This window comes from Phascolarctos cinereus, unplaced genomic scaffold (assembly GCF_003287225.1).
Source record: "Phascolarctos cinereus isolate Bilbo 61053 unplaced genomic scaffold, phaCin_HiC Scaffold_5;HRSCAF=322, whole genome shotgun sequence".
In the NCBI taxonomy this organism is placed as follows: Eukaryota; Metazoa; Chordata; class Mammalia; order Diprotodontia; family Phascolarctidae; genus Phascolarctos; species Phascolarctos cinereus.
In genome coordinates, this window is record NW_027555958.1 from 32,826,589 (window position 1) to 32,848,043 (window position 21,455).

The window sequence follows — 21,455 nt, forward strand, 5'->3', positions numbered from 1 at the left end:
CCCTACACGGTCCCTACTTCCCCTGAACATCACAGGATGAATTTACAAGATAACTAGGCATGGGTTTAAGGCTTGTAACTCCATCTCAGATCGCATTATCTTTCTCCCAAACTTCCCAGTTCCTGTTGTGGGTACTACCACCCTTCCAGTCACAATAACATCTTTAGTTCTTCCCTACCCCACACACCCAATCAGTTATCAGCTCCTGTCTTTTTCACCTGCATATCTTCTACTAGTGGACCTGGAGCTGACAGCCTCCTTGCTGGTCTCCCCACCTCCAGCCTCTCCCCCAGCTAACTGATCCTCTATAAGGCTAATTCAACTCCACACTGTTCTCTATCCTAGAGTCTTTTGCCTCTTATCCTATTGCTGCTCCTCCCTTACTTAAAAAGAAAAAAAGCCTCCACTTGGACTGTGAACCTGATTAAATCCAACATCCTTGAAGAATTTAAGTCTGACAGGATCATGTTGGAATGACCTCTCTAGATTAATATTAACTTAAATGAGTGACATGTACATTGACAAATCCCCTGAAAGGAAACACCTTCCTAAGAATACTTTTTAAAAAGCTCCTTTATGAAGTGTCAAAAGATAATAATCTTGTCTAACAGGTGCAACGTCTACCATGTCTAATGTGTATTCCACATGACAAAAATGCCTCTCTGTACAGATTTTATTTGTCCTTCAGCTGAAGCTCAATGAGAACGAGCCTTTAAAGTTTATTTTCTGTAGATCCTCTTATCTTCTTCCTATAATATTTTCTCTCTCAATAACTGTGGGGGGAGGGGGGCGCCACCCCACACACCAGCACAACCACTGCAGCTACACTGTCACTCTTTCCCACCTCAATCAAAAGTACTAAGGACAAAAATTACATTTTAGTATGAATCAATCACTAGGCATTTATTAAGTTACTGCTATTATATGCAGTATGCAGACACATATAGTGCAGTATACAATATATGCAGAGACAAAAGTGAAACAGTTCCTGTCCTCAAGGAGCTTGAAGTCTAGCGAAGAGAGACAAGCAGAGGCAGCATTTGGGGGAACAATGGGAAAAGGCTTCAGTAGAAGGTGGTGCTTGAGCCGAGGTCTGACGGAGGCCGGTGACTCTGAGGGGTGAGGAGGAATACAGGAGATGAAGCAAGTGTGACGAGTAGGAAGAAGGCCCATTTGGCTGACCTCCTGGTGTTCATTAAAGGGAGTTATTTATGAGGAGGATGGAAAGATAGGATGGGGCCAGGGTAAATGCCCAACACAGGAGTTTCCATTAAACCTAGAAGTAACATGGAGCCATTATAGTTTACTGAGTAGGAGAGTAACATGGTCAGAGCTCCACTTTAGAAAAATCACTTCAGCAGCTATGATGAGAATGAATGACAGCGGAGAGAGACTTGAGGCAGGAAGAACAATTCAAAATCTATGACAATGGCACAGAGAAAAGGTGAAGAGGGTTTGAACCAGGGTGCTGGGCACTATGAATGAGTTTCCATGTATTACCTAAACAGGCATGTGGATTTTGAATAGTTTTTATGTCTGTGAAAGGAAAGGCTCTGTATCCCAGAAAGGTCCAACGAGGCCTTCTCTGATCCCAGGCTTCTTTAAGTGCATTCCCAAGCCACTAACAGAGAGAGGAACCGAAGCCCTTTGGTACCAGTTTTTCCCTGGCTCTGAAGCCTGCCCATGCTCTAGGACAAGTCTGTTGGCGGCCTCCTCCCCCTCCTCCTCCCTCTAATAACAGTCTGAACACGGGTCCATAGTCTTCCCCTTCTCCCCTTACTTTAATCTCACCCCAACTACCCCACCCCTACCCTCTCCAGCCTTGCTGCAAGTATCCCTTTAATTGGAAGCTAGCAATCATATCTTCATATAAGCAGCATTCCCCCCCCCCACATACACATGTATACACATCCACACAGAGCAATGAAATTTTCCACCAAAACTTGGCATTAATCACTAAAAGAGAGAGTGAATTCCAATTGGTTTAAAAAGTTGTACAAGTTCATTATGGAAACTTTTTTTTAAAGAACCAGCTCCACAGTGCTGAGTTCATATAGCTTCCTTCATCTCAGAAATATCAAAATGGGGCAAAAGGAATTACTATTCTAGAGCACAGGAATGAATGACCCAAATTATCTAGGGAGTCAAAGCATTTGCCCAGATGTCAGGATGATTAAATCTTGGCAATAGGCATTCGTGGGTTTTTAGTGGTAGTTCCCACAGGAACTCCACATGGCCTACAATTAATCAATTTCCATTCCTAGGGAAAAGGTCATGGTTACCTCCTACCTCAACCAACCTGGATCTTCTAGTTGCTTCTATAATGCTCTTACTGTACTGGAACAAAAAGAAACACAAAGTGGAGCTCCATCTCCTATCCACCACAATGCCTTGTGCATGCGCAGGAAGTGATTAATAAACTCTTTTTCTGTCTTTGTCTCTTCCTCCTGCATATGGTTCTAAAGATTTTTGTTATCATCTTTCTTATGGTTCTACACCTACAACACAGGCTTGGAAGTACACAGGTATTTAAATCAAAATTATCTATCAAATCAATCAAGCAATCAACAAGTATTTGAGTACCTACTATGTGCCAAGCATTGAGCTAGCTGCCAGGGATACAAGTAACAAAAAAGGGAAACAATTTCTATTGGCAATGACCTCACAACACAGGAATGAGGGAGACAAGCACACATAAAAACACACAGAATAAATGCAAACACACACACACATATATATATATACACATACATACATATATATATGTATATATACGTATATATATATATGTATATATATATATATATATATATATATATATATATGTATATATATATAAAATAGTTAAATACAAGGTAGTTTGGGAGGGAGGGCTTCAGGAAAAGCTTCATACTGAAGATGGTGCCAGAGCTGATCTTAAAGGCAGAGAGGGCAAGAAGGAGGGTCACTCCAGGAATGTCACTCACTGAAAACACATCGAGCTGGGAAACGGAGTGTTACGTATGAGCTACTACCATGATAAAGTTTAAAGGTGCTTAAAAAAATTTTTTTTTAAACCAGGCTCTTTTTCTGTTTTTTATTTAAGAAAATGTTCATCTTTGTTGATAGTGGGGATAGTTTAATAATTTAAATAGTTTAGCCCTTCTAGACTAGGCACAGCTCATCAGTAACTGTACAACTGAAATCATACAACTGTTACACTATAACACAACAGAAAATATACTGTTATTTGCATTCTGGTCATAGGTTCCATGATTAGTTATTTCAAACTTGCCTTGCTTTTATATTGGCTTAGCCTATTGTGGAAATGCCCAAGAATATCGTACTAAGGCACGATGCACTGATTTCTCATGAAAAATATGAATATGTTTTTGTGGTATTGAAGAACACAGTGTAAAACTGTATCTTGCTCTGGTCCCCTGACCACACCTCTCCTCTTATAGTCAATATAATATAATTTATAAGTAGTCAGCATAAAAGGGCAATAGCAGGAAATAAGATTGCAAAGGGAACCCAGAAGTCATGTGTGAACCATTCCAAAGATCAAAGGAGCATAATTTAACAAATTGTTATCCTACACTAACCAAATTCACATCCTTGTGCTGAATCAGCAGAAGCCATCTGCTGTCTAGATCTTTTGGTCCTGTGATATGTAAATCTCAGACAAGTTCCAGAAATCCAGGGTTAGACCAGAAGATCACCAAAAGGTGCTGATACTTTTGAAATGATGTGGACACATTAACTTTAGAGTTCTACAGACAACTTTGAGATGACTCGGATATGTTAACGAACTAACCCCAAGGCAGCACAGTGAGACCTCAAACTCCTGTCCCCTGAGCCCTCTTCCTTCTTTATCAGGTCCCTGCTTCTTAGGGCTTCCGACTCTAACCCATGGTTATATGAGTAATTCTCTCTGCCTTGCCCCCCCCCCCAATGTTCTTCCCCATCACTGCCTGATTTCCTTCACCATCCTGTCCTGTCCTCACGCTGTCTGCTTTGGAACCCTTTTGCTGCTTGTCTCTGCACCTCATCAAAGTGTTGATGGCCCCCCTGTTTCCCACTGCCAATTGTGATCTTTCCAGCAAATATCCAAACCACCAGGCAGGCCTGCCATAATATCATAAATTATCAATTCGAAGACCTTGTATTCTATGATTTTTGTAAATAAACATTTCACCTTACCCAGGGTTACTCCATTTCAATCATTATCAGACTATATCCTGAAAAAGGAAATTCTTTAATTTTAAACTGACGAAAACCACCACTGACATACATCACTGATTCCAATTAACTAAAATGTTCAGATGGATAAAACACTTAACTTCCCCTCACCAACCAAGCTGAACAGGCTTCCAACTAAAATAAGATCAGTTCTTCATGATGATGACTACCTTTGTCATGAAAATTATTTTAGAAAGCTAATCAAAGAGCATAGAAATTAAGGAATTACAAATAAAAGCTGTGTTCGAACAATTAATTTTTCTAATGTTAGGGATGCAAAATAATTTTTATCTTCTTTGAAAAGCACTTCTATAAATATTCTATTTTCTTTTGACCAGTTCTGGCAGCATATGCACCATTCCACACTCACAGGCCTCCACTTACCTACTCTACCAAGGAAGGAGGGGCATTTTCTCAACTCCTTCCCCACGCCAAAACTGACCCACATGCTTTCTACTTCCTCTAAAATTAAGGGTTTTTTTGTCTGAACAGTCCACTGTGCTTTAATTACCTTCATAACGTGACTGACACATTATACACAAAGCCCTGACAGAATACTGGATTTTCACAAGTACTAATGAAAATAATCCTAGAAACAAACACTGTGAAGAGCTTAATCTGTGCCTTGAGTGTGAGCCGGGGCTCGAGGTGTCATCTTTCAGGACAGGTCAGTAATCGCACCATTAGGCCCTGTGGGAAGGACCCAGGATCCTTTCGGGTCAGTAATCCTAGGTCACTCTGACCTACCCCAAAGGACCTGTAAAGTCATAGCTGAGGTTTGGAACCAGGTTTTAGCCTTTCATGGTTTCTCCTGGCAGTGGATAATCTAGGCCCAAAATGAATTTAATTAACATGATCTTTCTCTTCATTTAGAACCACAGATTCCTAGATCCAGAAAAGACATGAGACAATCTAGTAGAACCCATTTGTTTTACAGATCACAATGGAACCATGGGATCCCACAGCTAGAAGAGACCTTAGAGGTAACCTAGTAACACAACCTTCACGTGAACACTTCATACACAAAAAGATTAGACAAGTAATTTCCTTTCAGATGTTTCTTGGTGATAACTATTTTGGCTATTACATACAACAATGTTTCTGTCATGGTAACTGCAACGTTCTTTTCAGACATTAAGACCAAAGTCAAGAGACAAGAAGGTGGAAGAATGTGAAACAAACCTAGAAAATGAAGAATGAGAAAATTGGCTTATATCAAATGCCTGAGCTTCTTTGCACAAAAGACAGAATTCTGAGGAAGCAGCAGCAACCTGGGTTCCATGGCATTATGAGACACACACACCACACAAGAAAGGGGGACTTTCACTGCTGGCCACAGAAAGAAGTGGCTGGTGCCTTCTTGCTGAGGAGGACAAAGGTGGCCATATACTAAGCTGATAGGACTTCATGAGGCAGACTTCCTAAGACTTGTCAAACCTAATGACAACACCCACTTCTGATAACTGACATGGGGACCAAGGCTCCTGCTACTGCCAAAAGACATATTCTGCAATCTGTAAAAAGGAAGGTGCAGCCTAGATGACTTTCAGGGCCCTATCTAGTTCTAACATTCTATGCCTCTAATATGCTTAGGTTTCAGCAAAATATTTTCCATCTTTCATGTTACACATCTGAGATGACTGTATAATTGAGTGGATTCTGAACCGACTGAATGAGCATACCCAAAGGTCAGTCCCTAATGGGTGGATGTCAAATGGGAGGAAGGTCTCCACTAGAGGGTCTCAAGGATCTATCCTTGGTCCTGTGCTGTTCAACATGACTTGCATGATGATATACATTTATCAAAATTACAACATGAAACTGAGACAGCTGATACGACAGATCTAAAAAGATCTCAGTGGACTAGACTGATAGGCATAATCAAATAAGATGAAATAACTGGGATAAATGTAAAACGCTAGAGTTCAAAAAAACCTTCACAAACACGGGGTAAGGGAGGCACAGCTAACAACACCTACGAAGAAGATCTGCTGTGTTTAGTGGACTATAAATTCAATATGAATCAACTCTGAAACGGCAGCCAGAAAAAAAGAATGCTATTATTTTAGGTCGCACTAAATGAGGCGTGACATCCCGAAGGAGCCACTAGTTATGCTGTCTCCCATCAGATCGTACCTGGAACACTTCCATCATGAGCACTAAATTTTAGAAAAGTCATAGATGAGCTAGAGCACATCTAGGAGGGTAACTGGGATGATAAGATAAGAAGACTGAGAAAATGCTCTATGAGGGGTCCCAAAAGTGCATCCCTGGAAAGTCTCATGAAGCGAGTTGTTCTATGAACTGTTGGAGTTTTCAGGCACAGTGCCTAAGGGCTCAGGTATCCCAAGGTCCATGACAGCCTCTTGGGGGTCCCTCCTTGTCTCTGAGGCCCAAGTGGGCCATGTGAGGCTCCCGCAGTCAGTGCGTAGAGGACTCTTTCCTCTGTGACCTCCACACAATCATGGATAATAAAGAGGCATTCCTAGAGCTGTCACATATTGGAACAAATTCCTCTTAACTGGCTTTAGATCAAACTGAAATTTCTAGAGTAATGGTTCTCAAAGTATGTGGTCTAGGACGCCAGGGCACGAGAGAATCTGTAACACGGTCCAAAAGATCAGAACAATTTTCATAATACTACGAAGACATTTTAATTTCTAATATAGTAAATGTCAATAGCCATAATCCACACAAAAGTTCTTAAGGGAGAAGTCCTCAATAATTTTTAAGAGTGTGAAGGGGGTTCTGAAATTAAAAAATTTGAGAACTGCTATTTTAGAGATCAGTCTAGAACCAAACCAACTTCCCAGGATGCTGATATCTGTCCAGGCACACAAACTAATCTAATGATTCAGTAACCTAGTTAATATGGGACTCACGAGGCCAAGGCCACCCAAGGTTTTCATCTGTCATCCCAACTAGATGTCTTCTAGTCAAAAATGGAATTTAACAAAAGGGTAAACTCAAGCAGATCTCCAAGCAAGATAATATTTGTTAACAGCATGCCACCGGTCAGTAAATTGGTCAGTGGCTTGCCTCCATTCATGCCAAAGGCCCAAAGCAAGAAGGCAGTTCCCTCCTGTAGGTTCTGGGGGGCACAGAACAAAGAGCAGAGCAGGGCAGACGACATAATGGGGCTAAGAGCAGCATGAACGATCACAGACAGGCTGCATGACATCTTGGGGAGGGAGGGGGAGAAAAATTTAAAACTCAAACACTTGTGGAAATGATTGCAGATAAATCAGAATTAATTAATGATTACAGAGCTGAGGCGCAGGGAGCAACAGGACTGGTTGGAACTTTGGTAACGGGGGCTAGCAGTGACCCCCTTTCTTCCCTCATGAGACTGAGAAGTGCTTATTCGTTGAGACCAGGTGCAAGACAGCAGGCCAGACATCCTGCAAGGACAGCTTGGTGGAGAAAGATATCCGACCCAACTCCCTTTCTTCCCCACACACTCCCCAAGGTTAGCAAACTTCCTCGAGGCGAGAAAAGCTGCATTTTTAAACTTAACCCATTACAAGCCGGCTGAACTCTGAACTAAGTTCAGAGACAAAGACCTGCGACTTCAGCAGCTACAGTACAAAAGCAGTTATAAGACAAAATCAATGAACTGTAAGGAGGATCAATAAGAAAATGGTACAAGATCAATCTTAATCTTCTCACTTGTAAATCCATGCTGTTGGTCTCAAGAAGAGTCCTGTGAAAGATTAAGACAGGATGAGCACCAACAGCTCGCTGCCACTGGGAAAACACTCTCAAACTGAAGATGTTCTGACAATAGGTCAGCACCCGTAAAACATGAGGCGCTGCTGGCAAGGCCCTCCTGAGTCGTGACACAATGACTTCTAAGAACAGGGCGTACAACAATTGTTAATGCTTTACCATCAATTTCGACCCCTTTAGGGCCACATGCCGAACAAATGTGTGAGCTAAAGCACCCTCTGCTGGATCAAGAGAAGAAAATTCTCATCTTAAACCTGCGTTCTGAAATGAGTAGGCCGCCTTTTCAAAACTAATAATAAATGATCATTTCACTGAAAATGCATCTCAATTTTCATTCACTTTATAAACACCAATTTAATTGTTATTCTAAACGTGAGACGCTTCCGGGGAAGGCTTAGACAACAAGCTTACATACTCCAAGAGGAACTGGATCATATTTAGACAGACATCCTTGCTCCTCCCTCCCCCTCTTCAACAAGGAAGAAGCAAAATGGGAGGATGGTTCAGAGGCTCTCCTTGGAGAGGTAAATAAGACACTGATGCACCCAATGGCACCAAGAAACATTAGTCCGTGCAACCTTGGTCATTTCTCACTGCAGTGCTCAGGATGAGTACAGGCCAAAAGACTGCCACAAAATCAACAGCGGTTGATTGAACATAATCTGTTCCAGGGGATAAAGAGGGACAAAAATGCTGTGAAGAACTCACAACAGTCTCCCAACAAAGTCACACGTATACCTTGACACTTGGTGAGACCGAGAGAGACAACGAGTTGCTGGAAGATATGGTTGAGGACTAAGAAATGAAAAAGGCCAAAGACCTGCAGACTTCTCAGACACCTACATATTTTCAACCAATCAACAAGCATTTATTAAGTAATTTACTACATGCCAGACAATGGGCTAAGCCTGGAGATTCAAGGACAAAAACAAAAGTGACAAAATTCTTCCCCCCCCCCCGCCCTAATCATGATCATCACGAGTGATATCAACAATAATAGCTAACAGTTATATAGTGTCTACTATGTGTTAAACCTTCACAAATATTATCTCATTTAATCCTTACAACAACCCTGGGAGGTAGGTGCTATTATTATCCCCACTTTACAGATAAGGAAACTGAGTCAAACAAAGGTTAAGTGACTTGCCCAGGGCCACACAGTTGGGAGTGCCTAAATCCAGATTTGAACTCAGGCCTTCCGGACTCCAGGTCTAGAGCTCTGTGCACTTCACCACACAGTTGCCTCATGTGTTCACAGATAAGTATTTAGGAGATATATACACAATAAATACATGGCGATTAGCAGAGGATGAGGGTGGAGGAGACTAACAACTAGCGGAATCCAGGTCTCATGCAGCAGGTGGCCTTGAAGGGTGCTAGGAACTTTGAGGGCCAGAATCCCAGGCAGGGGAGACAGAGGCGGAGATAAAACATTGAGAACAAGGCCCAGCAGGGAACTGCTCTCTTCATGAAGCCAGGGGGCTCTGCACAAATCAAAGACCAAACATGATGATAAAAAACAAAGATGACTCATTAGTGATGTGGGATCCTTTCCAATAACCTGTGTCCTGGGGAAACGTCCAAATCAGCACCAGACTGGAAGAGAATGAAAGCACCAAGGCAACTGCAATCCTGCAAGCTGACCTGTCCAAAGAAGTTTCTGGTGCCCCAAAGAGGGTTTAAATAAAGGAAAAAAGAAACAAACTCGTCACGGTGATGACAATTTTCCATGGAAATCTTAACCAATGCCAAGCAATCACCATCCTGAGGAGGCTGGAAAGTCCAGAAATGGCCTCAGCACTAAAACTCCGATATCCCTGCCAGGCTAAGGGACACGGCAAACCAAGATGGACAGAAGCTCAGAAGGTGAAGCCATTTCAAAACAGAGGACAGATAGAAGATTCTGGAGGAGGAAATTGTAAAATCAGGAGCAGCATCACTTCATCGAACCAGGAAAACCAAAGAAGGCACCAGAGGAAGAAAGCCTGAAGGGAACTTGGAGGCTTACTAGTCTAATTCCTAACAGATGAGGAAACAGGAAAAGGGAAGGGCCTTGCCCAGAATCACACAGGGAGTCAAGGACAAAGACAGGAAAAATGAACTGCAGGAAAGCTGGTCATGAGACCCACCTAAGCCATATTGTCTCAAATGCATTTACAAATGATGCTCAAAGGATGGTAAGTAGGTGAAAAACTGAAGAGATCTCCCAGAATTCTATGATAATCAACACTTTAATCAGCAACGAGAGTGACAGATTTGGAGCCAGGAAAGGATCTCAGAGGCGATTTGGGACATGCCTTCATTTTATAGATGAAGAAACTGAGGCACTAAGGGAATGAATGAGTGACTTGCCCAGGGGCACACAGCCAGTAAGCACCTGAGGAAAGATTTGAACTCCGGTCTTCCTGACTCAGTGCTCTGTCTACTGTGCCACCAGCTACCACTGCCTCTGCACTCAATAAGCTCCTAATGAGATACATGAGGAAGTAGAAATAGCACTTAAAAAATGAAGTCAAGAAAAATAACCAGAAAAATAATCAGCTACTTGGATGACGGACCTGTCAACAATCTGTGTCCCCTCTAACCATGGAAGGTCCACCTGACATGCTCGGGGCCTTCCTTGTGGAACTGAGAGGATTCCCAGGGAAGGATGCAGGCTGACCCTCAGTTATCTCCTGTTCTTCTTAGGTGGCCTGCCTATGGTCCTTCCTGACCATTTCCTGAACTTCTCTGGTCACGTCCAACAGGTCTCTAGTTCTCGAGAAGGTGTTGCACTCACCACGGGCCTCTCTAAGTGATACACACTGCAATGCTCTGGAAGCTGTATAATCATAGCCACATATACAGTCATGCTGGAGGAATTGGACATTAACTAGAGAGGGTCATTAAAAGAAGCAGAGTTTCAAAGGCAATCTAGCCCATTCAGTCTCCTGCTACATTCACTGCCCATCTGCAGAGTCTTGTCAAGTTCTGATCAAAATGATGGATGAGCTCTATAGGTTCTCCATCTAAGTGCAAGCCACAGTCAAAACAAAAGGCGCTGTTCATCCACTTGGCTTTTCCTCTGTGGCTGGCTAGGCTACAATCTTTCCAAAGGTTATGAATCTCATCCAGAAGACTCTGCAATGTTCTGAGGCCTGATGCAACAAAGCACAATGCCACCCACAAACAGAAGAACCTACAGGACCTGTCATCATCTCTACACAGCTGTGGACAACATAAGCCTTGAACAGAAATGAGTCCATGGAATTATGGAAAAGGATGGTGGAAGTTTATAAGCAATATTACCTCCTGAGAGAAAACGAGCAGACAGTAAGGCCAATTCAAAGTTTAAAAGCCAGTTTTTAAAAAAAATCTCCACCTCATTTGACAGATGAGGAAACATCACATAGTGTCTGAGGCAGAATTTGAACTCAGGCCTTCCTGACTCCAAGTCCCGTGGCTCTATCCAATAGGTCACCTACTGCCCTGCAGCACCTTACTGGGGACTAAAGGCAGGTAGATTTATGTAGCAATCACCCATGATGTGAATGATCACAATGGAGAGACATTATTTATCTACTGGACAGAACCTGTCAGACTGAAGATTACAAAGTAGCCTATAACAACTTTATAAAGAGGCAAAAAGAATAAAACAATCACCAGATAAGCATCGGGTGGGAGTTTCTGTGTCTACTGTGAACCAGGGTTTCAGACAACACGCATGGTTTTGGCCACTGAGAAGGAAGTGGCTGCTGACGGGCTCGTATCTCCTGCACACCAAGAAAAGCAACATCACCATTCTAACTGTGCAATCCCATTCAGCCAACACCGCCGTACTCAAAGGCAAACATGAGGATCAAGTAAGCAAGCCTTAAAGCCCTGTACAAATGCAAATCGTCAGCACTCACGGTTAGAATTATTTTCCTGAAAAACAATTTCTAAGCGACAATCTGCCAGATCCAATCAAGGATGCATGAACTCCTTTGCTATTTAGGATGTCTTATAAGGTGATGACCTTCTCATCAGTCACCCGGTCTCTTTACAAGGATTTTCAAATAAGTTATTTTGTCTAAAGAAAGTCTGCTTTCAAGTTTATAATTTTTGTTAAAAAATTAAGATTTCAAGTTTTGAAACAAATCACACAGATTACACCCGTTTCATTTGGAAAAAAAATAAAGTTATATTAGCACAGAGTATAAAAGGATGAAGTACAATTGGAAGGTTCTCTCTTTAAATTTGGACCTATGCATTATAATCAATAATTTTAACTGTATGCCACACGTACGGACAGGAAGTGGACCTGTGGCTTCCCTGGACTAAAGAACTCTAAGGTGAGGAAACTCCCTCCACTAATGCAGGTCAACACCAGGTAACACTGCAACAGCAGCAACTTCTCCACACTGGCATGTGCCATAGTGTAAAACTGAAAAGTGATCTGAATTCTATTTTGCTAAGACTTGATCAAGCTAGATTTAATATTCTCTTTGAAGGTCCTTCCCCTTGTAAACTGCACCTACCACCCAGATCCCAGAGAAACCTGCCTAAAGCTAATTACCTCCACCTGGGTAACCCTGCTTTTCAGAGTAACTTTATAAAATTAAAAAGCCAAAGCTCATCAATTAAACCATTGCAGCAACTCCCAACACCTGAGAACCTTTTCCCTGGTGACTCCTGTTGGCTGTGATTAAGAGGGTTTCAGAAAGGGCAGTTCAAGTAATGTCATTTTGATCGTTATCAATAGCCAATCAGAAGAAGACACACCCAAGCTATTCAGATTTTGCTCTGTCAACTAGCTAACTGTTGTAAAAGACCCAGTCAGCCCTCACTCAAGGTCTCTGATCATCAAAAGAGGGCCATGATCCAATTTATTGGTTACTTCTAGCCTAACTAATAAATTGACTGGACTCAGAACTTTGTTTCTCAGAATTTCTACCACAACAAGAAGCATGACTTAAACCCAAGTATTTCTAGTTTGGAGGCCAGCTTTCTAGCCACTCTGCTGTGCTGCCTCAAAATATAAACATAAATTATAATTCATCTTAGTTCAATTTCAATTTTGTATCACTATTGCTAACAGTCAGCTCAACTCCCAAAGTTGAAAAAAATCTTGCTGTACACTCAATGAATAAAGTAGGAAAAAGATACTGATGTCCTTACCTCCTCATCAGAGTCATCATCAAACACAGATGGCTTCTGCAAAACAGGCTTCTGCAATTGCTGCACTTTCTTTGGCAAAATGAGCCCATATCTGCAGAAAGAGAATGGGAACCACACCAGTAAACAGCTTACTAAATATTTTTAAAATGTAGCCACAACCTCTTGTAAGTTCAGAGGAAAATGTGAAGAACTGCACCCATACTATCAAACCTGGCTTTGTCATGTGAACGTGTGTTAAAATAAAACAGAATGTTTCTGGAAGCTTATTCAAACTTTATGTTAATACGCCACACAAGATTTCATTGAGACATCATGAGAGAATTCTTAGAGTCAGAAAGACCCGAGTTCAAATCCTACCTGAGATACTTAGCTGTATGACTCCTGACACGTCGATCTGCCTCCTCTCTGAGCCTCAGTTTCCTCATCTGTAAAAGGAGTTTGGACTCCATGGCCTCTGATATGCCTTCAAGCTCAAATGCTAGGATCCTATGATTGTAAGAATTCCCTGACACAATTACTTCATGTCCTGTAGGACTCAGGGCCACTTTCAAATGCCTTAATTCTCTGAAGAAACAGTAATTCCCAGACTCTGTGTTCTTTCTCATCATCACCAGAAACAAGCTGTACCATCTTCGAATGTAAACTCCTTGAAAGACAATTGCACTGCCGAATTAATATTCCCTGTCTGCCTCAGGGCCTGGCACACAGCACGTGCTCAACCCCTTGTTTTGAAAAACTGATTCTACTTTAGTAGAAAGTAAAGTTAATCCATTTCAAGGGAAACCTGGCAAGTGCCTCTTCAAAGGTCTCTGCAATAAAGTACTATTTTTTTTTGGGGGGGGGTGTCTGGACCTGTGATGTCACAGTGACAGGGAGAAATCCCTCTCCCAATGCAGATCAAGGAGGCCCTGAGGGGTTAACTGATTTCCCCAGGGTCACTCGGCCACTGTGAAAGGCAGGAGTTGAAACCGACTCTGGGGTCAGCTCTCTACCCACTAAGCAGAGCTTGCCCCCGACATGACGAGCTTATAGGTCAAAGGAAGAGAAGGACCTTTTGTATAGATATGTATACACACAAAAAATGTTGAAGAGTTTTACTCATCTATAAACTGAGAGGGTCAGACTAGGAGACCTCGGAGGTCACGTCCAGCTCTGGGTCGATGAGCCAGATTCTTCTCTAAAGTCTGGACCACCAGAGCAGGAGCCTATCCCACCACATTCATGGGGAGCTCTTTTCTGTTAAGCGCTCACTCTCCCCACAGCCTGGCACTGCGACGAGCACCCTGGCTTTGGGGTGTTCAAATCCTCTATCAGTAGGATCTGCATGACCTTGGGTAAGTCACTTATTCCAGGACTGAGCTTCCTCATCTTTAAAATGAAGGAGCTGAATGAGGCAGGCCTCTCCCAGCCCCAGAATTATAGGATTCAAAGGCACCGCACCTCCTCTGTACAAGGTCAACTCTACATCAGTGGTTCTCAGCCTGGGGCCCATGAACTTGTTTTAACATTTCGACAACTGTATTTCAATGTAATTAGTTTGCTTTTTATTTTATTTAAATATAGTTTATGTACCTTTTTATGCCTTTAAAAGCATGATTCTAAGAAGGGCTACACAACATGCCAGGAGTCCATGACACGAGAAGCTTAAAGCTATTAATTATTCACATTTTTTGCCCCCTACACCCCTTTGACAACCTAGTCAAGCCCACAGACCCCTTCTTGAAACATTTTTAAATGCACAAAATGAAACCCTACATACTATAATGATGACAATAATATCCAGGATTCATGGGGCTTCATTTTAACCTCTTTTGTATTACTCTATTTTAACTTACGATGTTTAACTTATATTTTATCTCATTTGACCCTCACAACAGCCCTGGGAGGTAGGTCCTATTATTATCCCCACTTTACAGTTGAGGAAACTGAGGCTGAGAGGTACAGTGTCTCGTCCAGGGTCAATCCATAAGAATGTATTAAACGTCTACTATGTGCTAAGACCCGGAGACGCAAAGAAAGGTAAAAGATAGGCCCTGCCCCCCACGAGCTTACAGTCTACCGGGGGTGGGAGGGTGTCACCTAGCTAGGGAGTGTGGGAGACAGAATTCGAACCCAAGTCTTCCGGACTTCAAATCCTGCGCTCCATCCACCGCACCACCCACGTCATTTTTACACAGAGTAACCAAGAAAAACAAGGAGCAGAGAAAACGAACCTAACTTTCTTTCCCGTTTAAGTTCACGAACCCCCTGGATTCCCTCCACAGACAGATCCTCGCCACGCGGGGTCCCTAGGCCCCCGAAGTGAGCGGCCCCCCGCTGGGGCTGCCTAGCCCCGCCCCCACTCTGATGGGGGGAGCTCCGCTCCTCCCTGCTCGGGTCCGGGGCTGCTTCCAGTCCCGTCCCTCCGTCCCCCCGTCCGGCCCATTCCTCTCTCCTCCAGACCCCCGCAGGCCTGACCCCAGCCCCGTCTGCCTCCGCACTAAGTACCTGCGCGGAGCCGCCATCTTGCTCCGGCCTACGCTCGACACCGTAGCATTAGAGTAAAGCTAGCGCCGACGCCGACGTCCGCAGATTCCACACCGCGTCCGCAGATTCCACACCGCCGCCGTCGGCTCCTTCTTTCTTCCCGCGGGCTGCAGCGGCGGAGGTCTGACGCCACAGCTCCGAGGTGCTTTCTTTCTTTTTTTTTTTTTTAAAGACAATAACAACTATTTGTTTGGAGGCGTTTTTTAAGGTCACAAAATGTCTGTCGAAAGTGCCGCCTGGAGCTGGGCGGCAGGAAAGGCGCCGTCGGAGGTCCGAGGACTCGGGCTCAGTGAAGTTCACGAAGGCGGAGATCTCGGGTCGTTGGTCCAGAGCAGAAGACCCCAGAGGACCACGTTATTTTACAGATGAAGAAACTGAGGCCCGAGGCGTTGTCTCAGCGACCGACGTGAGGTGCAACATCCCTTCGGGGGCCGAGGTGGGATTTGAACCCAGGTCCTCCGACGCCTGAGCCTCAGCCCTTTTTTCACGGTGGCTTGGCCCCGGATTCTAGACCTAATTCTGGAAAAGAACGGCCTCCTTGCTATTCCCTGGACGAGACGGTTCGTCTCCCGCCCCGGCGCCTTTGCACAGGCCGTGTCCCGTTGCCGTCCGTCCACCCTGGCCTCACGTCCGCTTTTCGGAGCTTCCAACCATTCTCAAAGCCCAATCGAGGGTCACCTGCTTTCCTGATTCCCGCGTGGTTGATGCCGCCGTTCCTCAATAACACCGAATATGCATGTGTGTAAAAGTATGTTAACTATGTGTGTATGTATGACGTTAAATATCTATGTGCATGTTAAATATAGACCGTATTAAGTAACATCATACGCAGGCATGCCGTGGAGATATCGGAGACGCTGCTCTTCTGGTTCAAGCGATCGCAATTATGCGAGTCACACGCATTTTTTGGTCTCCCTTACGTTTACATCTTGAAGGAATTTAAAGTGCTTTTTATTTTTAAGCAGGAAAGCATTTTTAAGTTAAGGTATGTACATTTTTTTAGACGATAGTATTTGGAGTAAAGTGATTCAGGTCCTTCTGTGTTGGTGTGTTCTGCCAGGTTTGGTGGGTGTGTTAGCTAGTTTTGCTGAACTGCTTTTTTCCTCTGTCTTTGATTCTTCATTTGAAAGAGAGACTTAAAGGCAGGGGAAAGAGGATATATTAAATGAAGTGATGTAAAAAACAAAAATATCAATAATTTCTTTGAAATTCTAAAACGAGTTGGGTCCTCCTTTGGCTTCAGAGACACCAGACTGTTCAGGGTGTCTTCCCATTTCTCTAATCTCTGTTCATCCCCTGTGTTGGCTTTTTGTCTTTTTTCCACCCCCTCAATTCGGGTGCTCCCCAAGGATCTGTCCTTGGCCTCCTCCTCTCTTTTCTCACCCTTTGTGATCTCCCTCCTTCCCAAATCGATTACTTTCCCAAGTTCCATTTTGAGCTCCAAATTCGCTTTTCGAACTGCTTGAAGAAATCTCCAACTACATGTCCATTGGCGTGGTCAACTCAAGCTGGACAAAGTCAAGCTTAAGATCTTTTTCCTTCCTGGCTAAATAACGGGGCCAGTCCAAAAGGCTCAATCTCAGCTCCAGATCTTTGATCCTATGATCTACTCCTTTTGACTTCACTGTTTCTTTCTATGGCGTCCCCATTCACTCAATTGCCCTTGCTTTTAGCATTACCATTTATTATCTGGGACTCTTTCCCCTCCTTCATAGTAGTGGAAAAAACACAGGCTTTTGGTCAGGAGACTTGTGGTAGGATCCTGGCTTTGTTACTTTCTACCTTTGCCAAGTCACTTTAACTTTCCCAGGACTCAGTTTCCTCACCTCTAAAATGAGGGGGTTGCACAAGAGGACCTGCAAGGTCCCTGGTTGCTCTGAATCTACAGCCCCATTATCCTGTGATCTAATCAGTTGCCAAGTCCTGTTCTCATTACCGCCACCCCAGTACTGGACTTCATCACCACCCATCTAAACTGTTGCAAGTCTCCTAACAAGTCTAAAAGCCTTTATTCTCGCCTTCACTCTCCCCCCTACCTTTGGTGCGCCCCGCCCCCAACGATCAGTCTTTCAAATAGTGGCCAGAAGGATCTTTGTTCTTAGAGCTATCCATGGTACTTCTCTGCTCACAAATCTTCAGGGACTTCTTTGTACAGACACACCTTTTGCCCATCTTTTCATTCTTAGTTCATATTACTCCCCTCTGCTCACTCTGTTACAAAACTATACTACGCTCTTTCCTTGCCCACTTCTACCCTTGAACATCACTCCATGTCTTCACTCATGACCCCCTCCCCCCATTCCTAGAATATCCTGCCCCCCCCTTCCTTAACTCTAGGATTCCTAGCCTTCCTTTAAAGCCAATTTAGATGTTCTTTTTGGTAAAGACCTTTCCTCCCAAACATCTCATAAAACTTTGTTCACTTTTCTAATGCACTTGCAATATAATACTGTGTACTGTAGCTTTCTGCGTTGATGTCTAATCCTCCTACCAGAACATAAGATCCATGAGAGCAGGAACTGTTTGTTATTGAAATGTTGCATTCTCAAAGTTCCTGGCAGCAGTCCATTATACACAGTAAGGAGGGGCTTTAAAAATGTTTCGTTTAATGAATGAACCACAGAGAAGGATTTTATCATTCAAGTCTTGGAGGTAAGGCTATTTTAGTTTTGACCTAAAGAGGTTTGACCACCCCCGTGAGTTATTAAAGTGGACGAGAGATGGAAATCATGGGAACTGAGAAGGCTGATGGACCCAGAGAAATGGTCTCTCCCCACCTCAACCCTGCCTATTGAAATCCTGACTATCTTCCAACCGACAGGGGTTGGACCTGTGATTTTATTGCTATAGTGAACTCCCAGGTGAGGAAGCTTCCTCTACCTATGCAGGCTGCCATCTTCTCTGCAACTTACAGTGTTTGAGAGTGGTCTGCAGCATTGAAACCAGGTCTTCTTGGTTTCAGGGTCAGCTCTCTATCCACTGCCTCATGTTGTCTCTGTTAGGCTCTTCCTTGATATCTCTAATCCCCCATCTTAAAATGATTTTTCTTTTCCCTGAACTCCTATGGTACCATATTTTTTTTGTTTGTTTTGCTTTATTAACTTTTTAAACCATTTATTTAGATAAAGGTATAGTTGACATGCCGATTAATTTTATAGATGACCCAAAGTTGGAAGGATGACAGAATTCAAAAAAATCTCAACAGTCTTGAACGTTGAGTTAATAAATCTAGGAAGATGAAATTTTATAGGAATTAGTGTACAAGTACACGATAGAAAAAGTGTGACTAGATACCTATTTGTCTGAAAAAGACGTGTGGGTTTTATTGGACTGCAGTCAATAAGAGTCAACTGTATGATATTGCAGCCAAAAATTCTAATGTAACTTGTTACAAGAGCTTTTTTTTTTCCACTGGGGAGTAGAGTAGAATGGGAGGGTGAGGGGGGTAAGGATAGACTGAAAGAGAGAGAGAGGAGAGAGAGAGAGAGAGAGAGAGAGAGAGAGAGAGAGAGAGAGAGAAAGAGAGAAAGGAAGGAGGGAAGGAAGGCAGTCACTGAGGCATTTTTTTAATGTAGAAAATGGAGGGAAGGCCAGAAAGAAACACAGACAAACAGGAAAGCTTTGAAAGCTATAGGTTGAACTTAATATGTACATTAAAAAAAAAAAAAGTAAACTGTGCAGGAGAGACCTGCAGTTTTATGTACAAGCCTCTTTTTCTATTCTACTATGTATATGGAAATGCCCATTTTGGGAGTTGTTTGTAAAGTTTAGAACAAAATAAAATTTTTAAAAAAAAGCTAATGCTGTTTTTGGCTGTATTGAGAGGAATCTTTTCCAAGACAAGGTGGTAGTTTTCGCTAAATTGGTCCTTGTCAGACCCTATCCAGAGTACTGTCTTGTCTTCTGGGTCACAAATACTTGGAAATAGTTATTATCTCCTCCTCTCCCCCAAGTTTTCTCTTCTAAATCTTAGACTTGCTCCTTCAACTGGTCCTTAAGCGGTGTGGTCTTGAGACCCTGCCCCCCCCAATACTATTTGTTCTCCTCTGGATAGCCTTCAGTTTATCAGAGGAGTCAAGGGACTTGTCCAAGCTGGCAAGAACCAAAACTCGAACCCAGGTCTTCTAGATTAGATCCAATATCCCTTCCTGAGATAAATGGAAAAGAAAAGATAGGAAGAGATTGAGATGTCAATGGGAAGAAGAGGAAAAATGAGGAATTTTGCATTAGAGAACCCTGATTTTTCTGAGTAAAGTGGGAGACAAATTTCTCTGGCATGGATCAAGGCTGGGTTAGATTGAGGGCTTTTGGGGAGGAAGTGGTGTACGGAAATGATTTAGAATATCCATAACAGTATTCTGGTCTTAATTTTGGTGGATCATAATTAGCAGACTCCGACTTGTTCAAAAATAGTTTTAGGTCAATTACCCAGGTCTGGGCCTCTGAAGTAACTTCTTGTCTATTATATATCCAAGTGAATTATCTTCATTGGCAACTCATGGATCTCCAGGAGATTTAGAAGAACAAACACTGTCTATCATTTTGTCTATTTTTTTTCCTATTGATCTCATCCTGGTGAGTTGATTGAGAAGCACCCAAGTGGGACACACCCTTCAGGTAATGCTACACCTTTCCCAAGTTGGGATAGGGCCTGGGCCTGGGCTTTCATTGGTACAGGGAAGGCCTAGGTGAGAAATAGCCCTCTATCGATGCAGGTGGGCGTTTCCACTTAGAGTTTTAGAGCTGCATAGAGAACTTGCCAGCTGCCTTGCTCAGGACCATGCAATCAGTAAGTATTACAATGGAACTGGAACCCAGGTCTTCCTAGTTGTGAGGTCAGCTCTCTATCTATTCTGCCTCTTTTCCCAAGTACAAAATTTAGCCCTCCATTACGTCTTCCCCTCCAGACTGCTCAAAAAGTCATTTGTATTTTTGGAGTACTCTTCATAAGCATGTTCCAAAGAGATCTGGCTTGTGGCTATCAGTTTAATATCTTTAAGAACATTGTTCCTAGAAACGTTGTGGCGAATGACCTGAGATGCTTTCTCTCAAATATGAAACAGGCTTTCGGGTTAAGCCAGGCATCTGATAATCCATTGAGATCGGGCCTGGTAATAATGCTGCCATCTTATCAGAAAAGGTTAAAAAGGAACCTCCAATCTCAAATTACAAAGTATTTGGAAGACATCACACTTTGTCAACTGAATAAAGAAAAAGAACTTTTAATTTCCCAAAATTTTATTAAAAAATGGACTCTGCCATCAGATACATTATTACAAAGATGGAATCTCACCGCCAAGCAGCAAAGTTTGCTGGAATCACACTTTAAACAAGTAAAAATCTTTCTGCTGTTCTTGAGCTAGGCGGGGCCCTCTGAAACAAAGGTGTTGGCTTTTTCCCATGAGTAAGAGACAAAGATGCTCTTTCCACAAGACTTTCTAGTTAACATGACTTTACAATGGCCAAAGGGCCATGAGTCAGAACGACTAGGAGTTGATCAGAATTAAAAGTCATCTGTTCTAGTTCTTCTAACAGGCAATATATTATTCTGTTTTAGAGTTACAGACTTTTTACAGTCTTAAGCCTTGTCTTTCCCTTTCTGCCTACGTTCCCATGACAAAAATGAAACAAATACCGCCCAACCTTCAATGCTGACACCCTTTAGGAGTTAGAAAGGCCAGAATTCTGAGATATTTGGCTTTATAACTTTGATCTTTCTAGGGCCAAGACTTTCCTCTGACTTGGCTTTGAAATGAAGTCTTTATCTAGAAGCACTTCTTTCTAGATGAAAATATCTTAACAACTAACAAAGAAAGCTGAACATAGTGAAAAAAAGCTCT

At 42.8% G+C, this 21,455-nt stretch overlaps 1 protein-coding gene across 1 annotated transcript in view; it reads right to left on the reverse strand.

The window, feature by feature from the left end:
* NSRP1 (nuclear speckle splicing regulatory protein 1) overlaps window positions 1-15,634 on the reverse strand; it is a 53,095-nt gene extending 37,461 nt beyond the window's left edge. The window contains exons 1-2 of the mRNA XM_020963333.2: window positions 15,577-15,634; window positions 13,090-13,180 (exon numbers count right to left, since the gene is read on the reverse strand). Coding sequence (XP_020818992.1) covers window positions 13,090-13,180; window positions 15,577-15,593 — 108 coding nt within the window. The 5' untranslated portion in view covers window positions 15,594-15,634. The remainder of the gene's footprint in view (window positions 1-13,089; window positions 13,181-15,576) is intronic.
* Window positions 15,635-21,455: the final 5,821 nt, after the last annotated feature.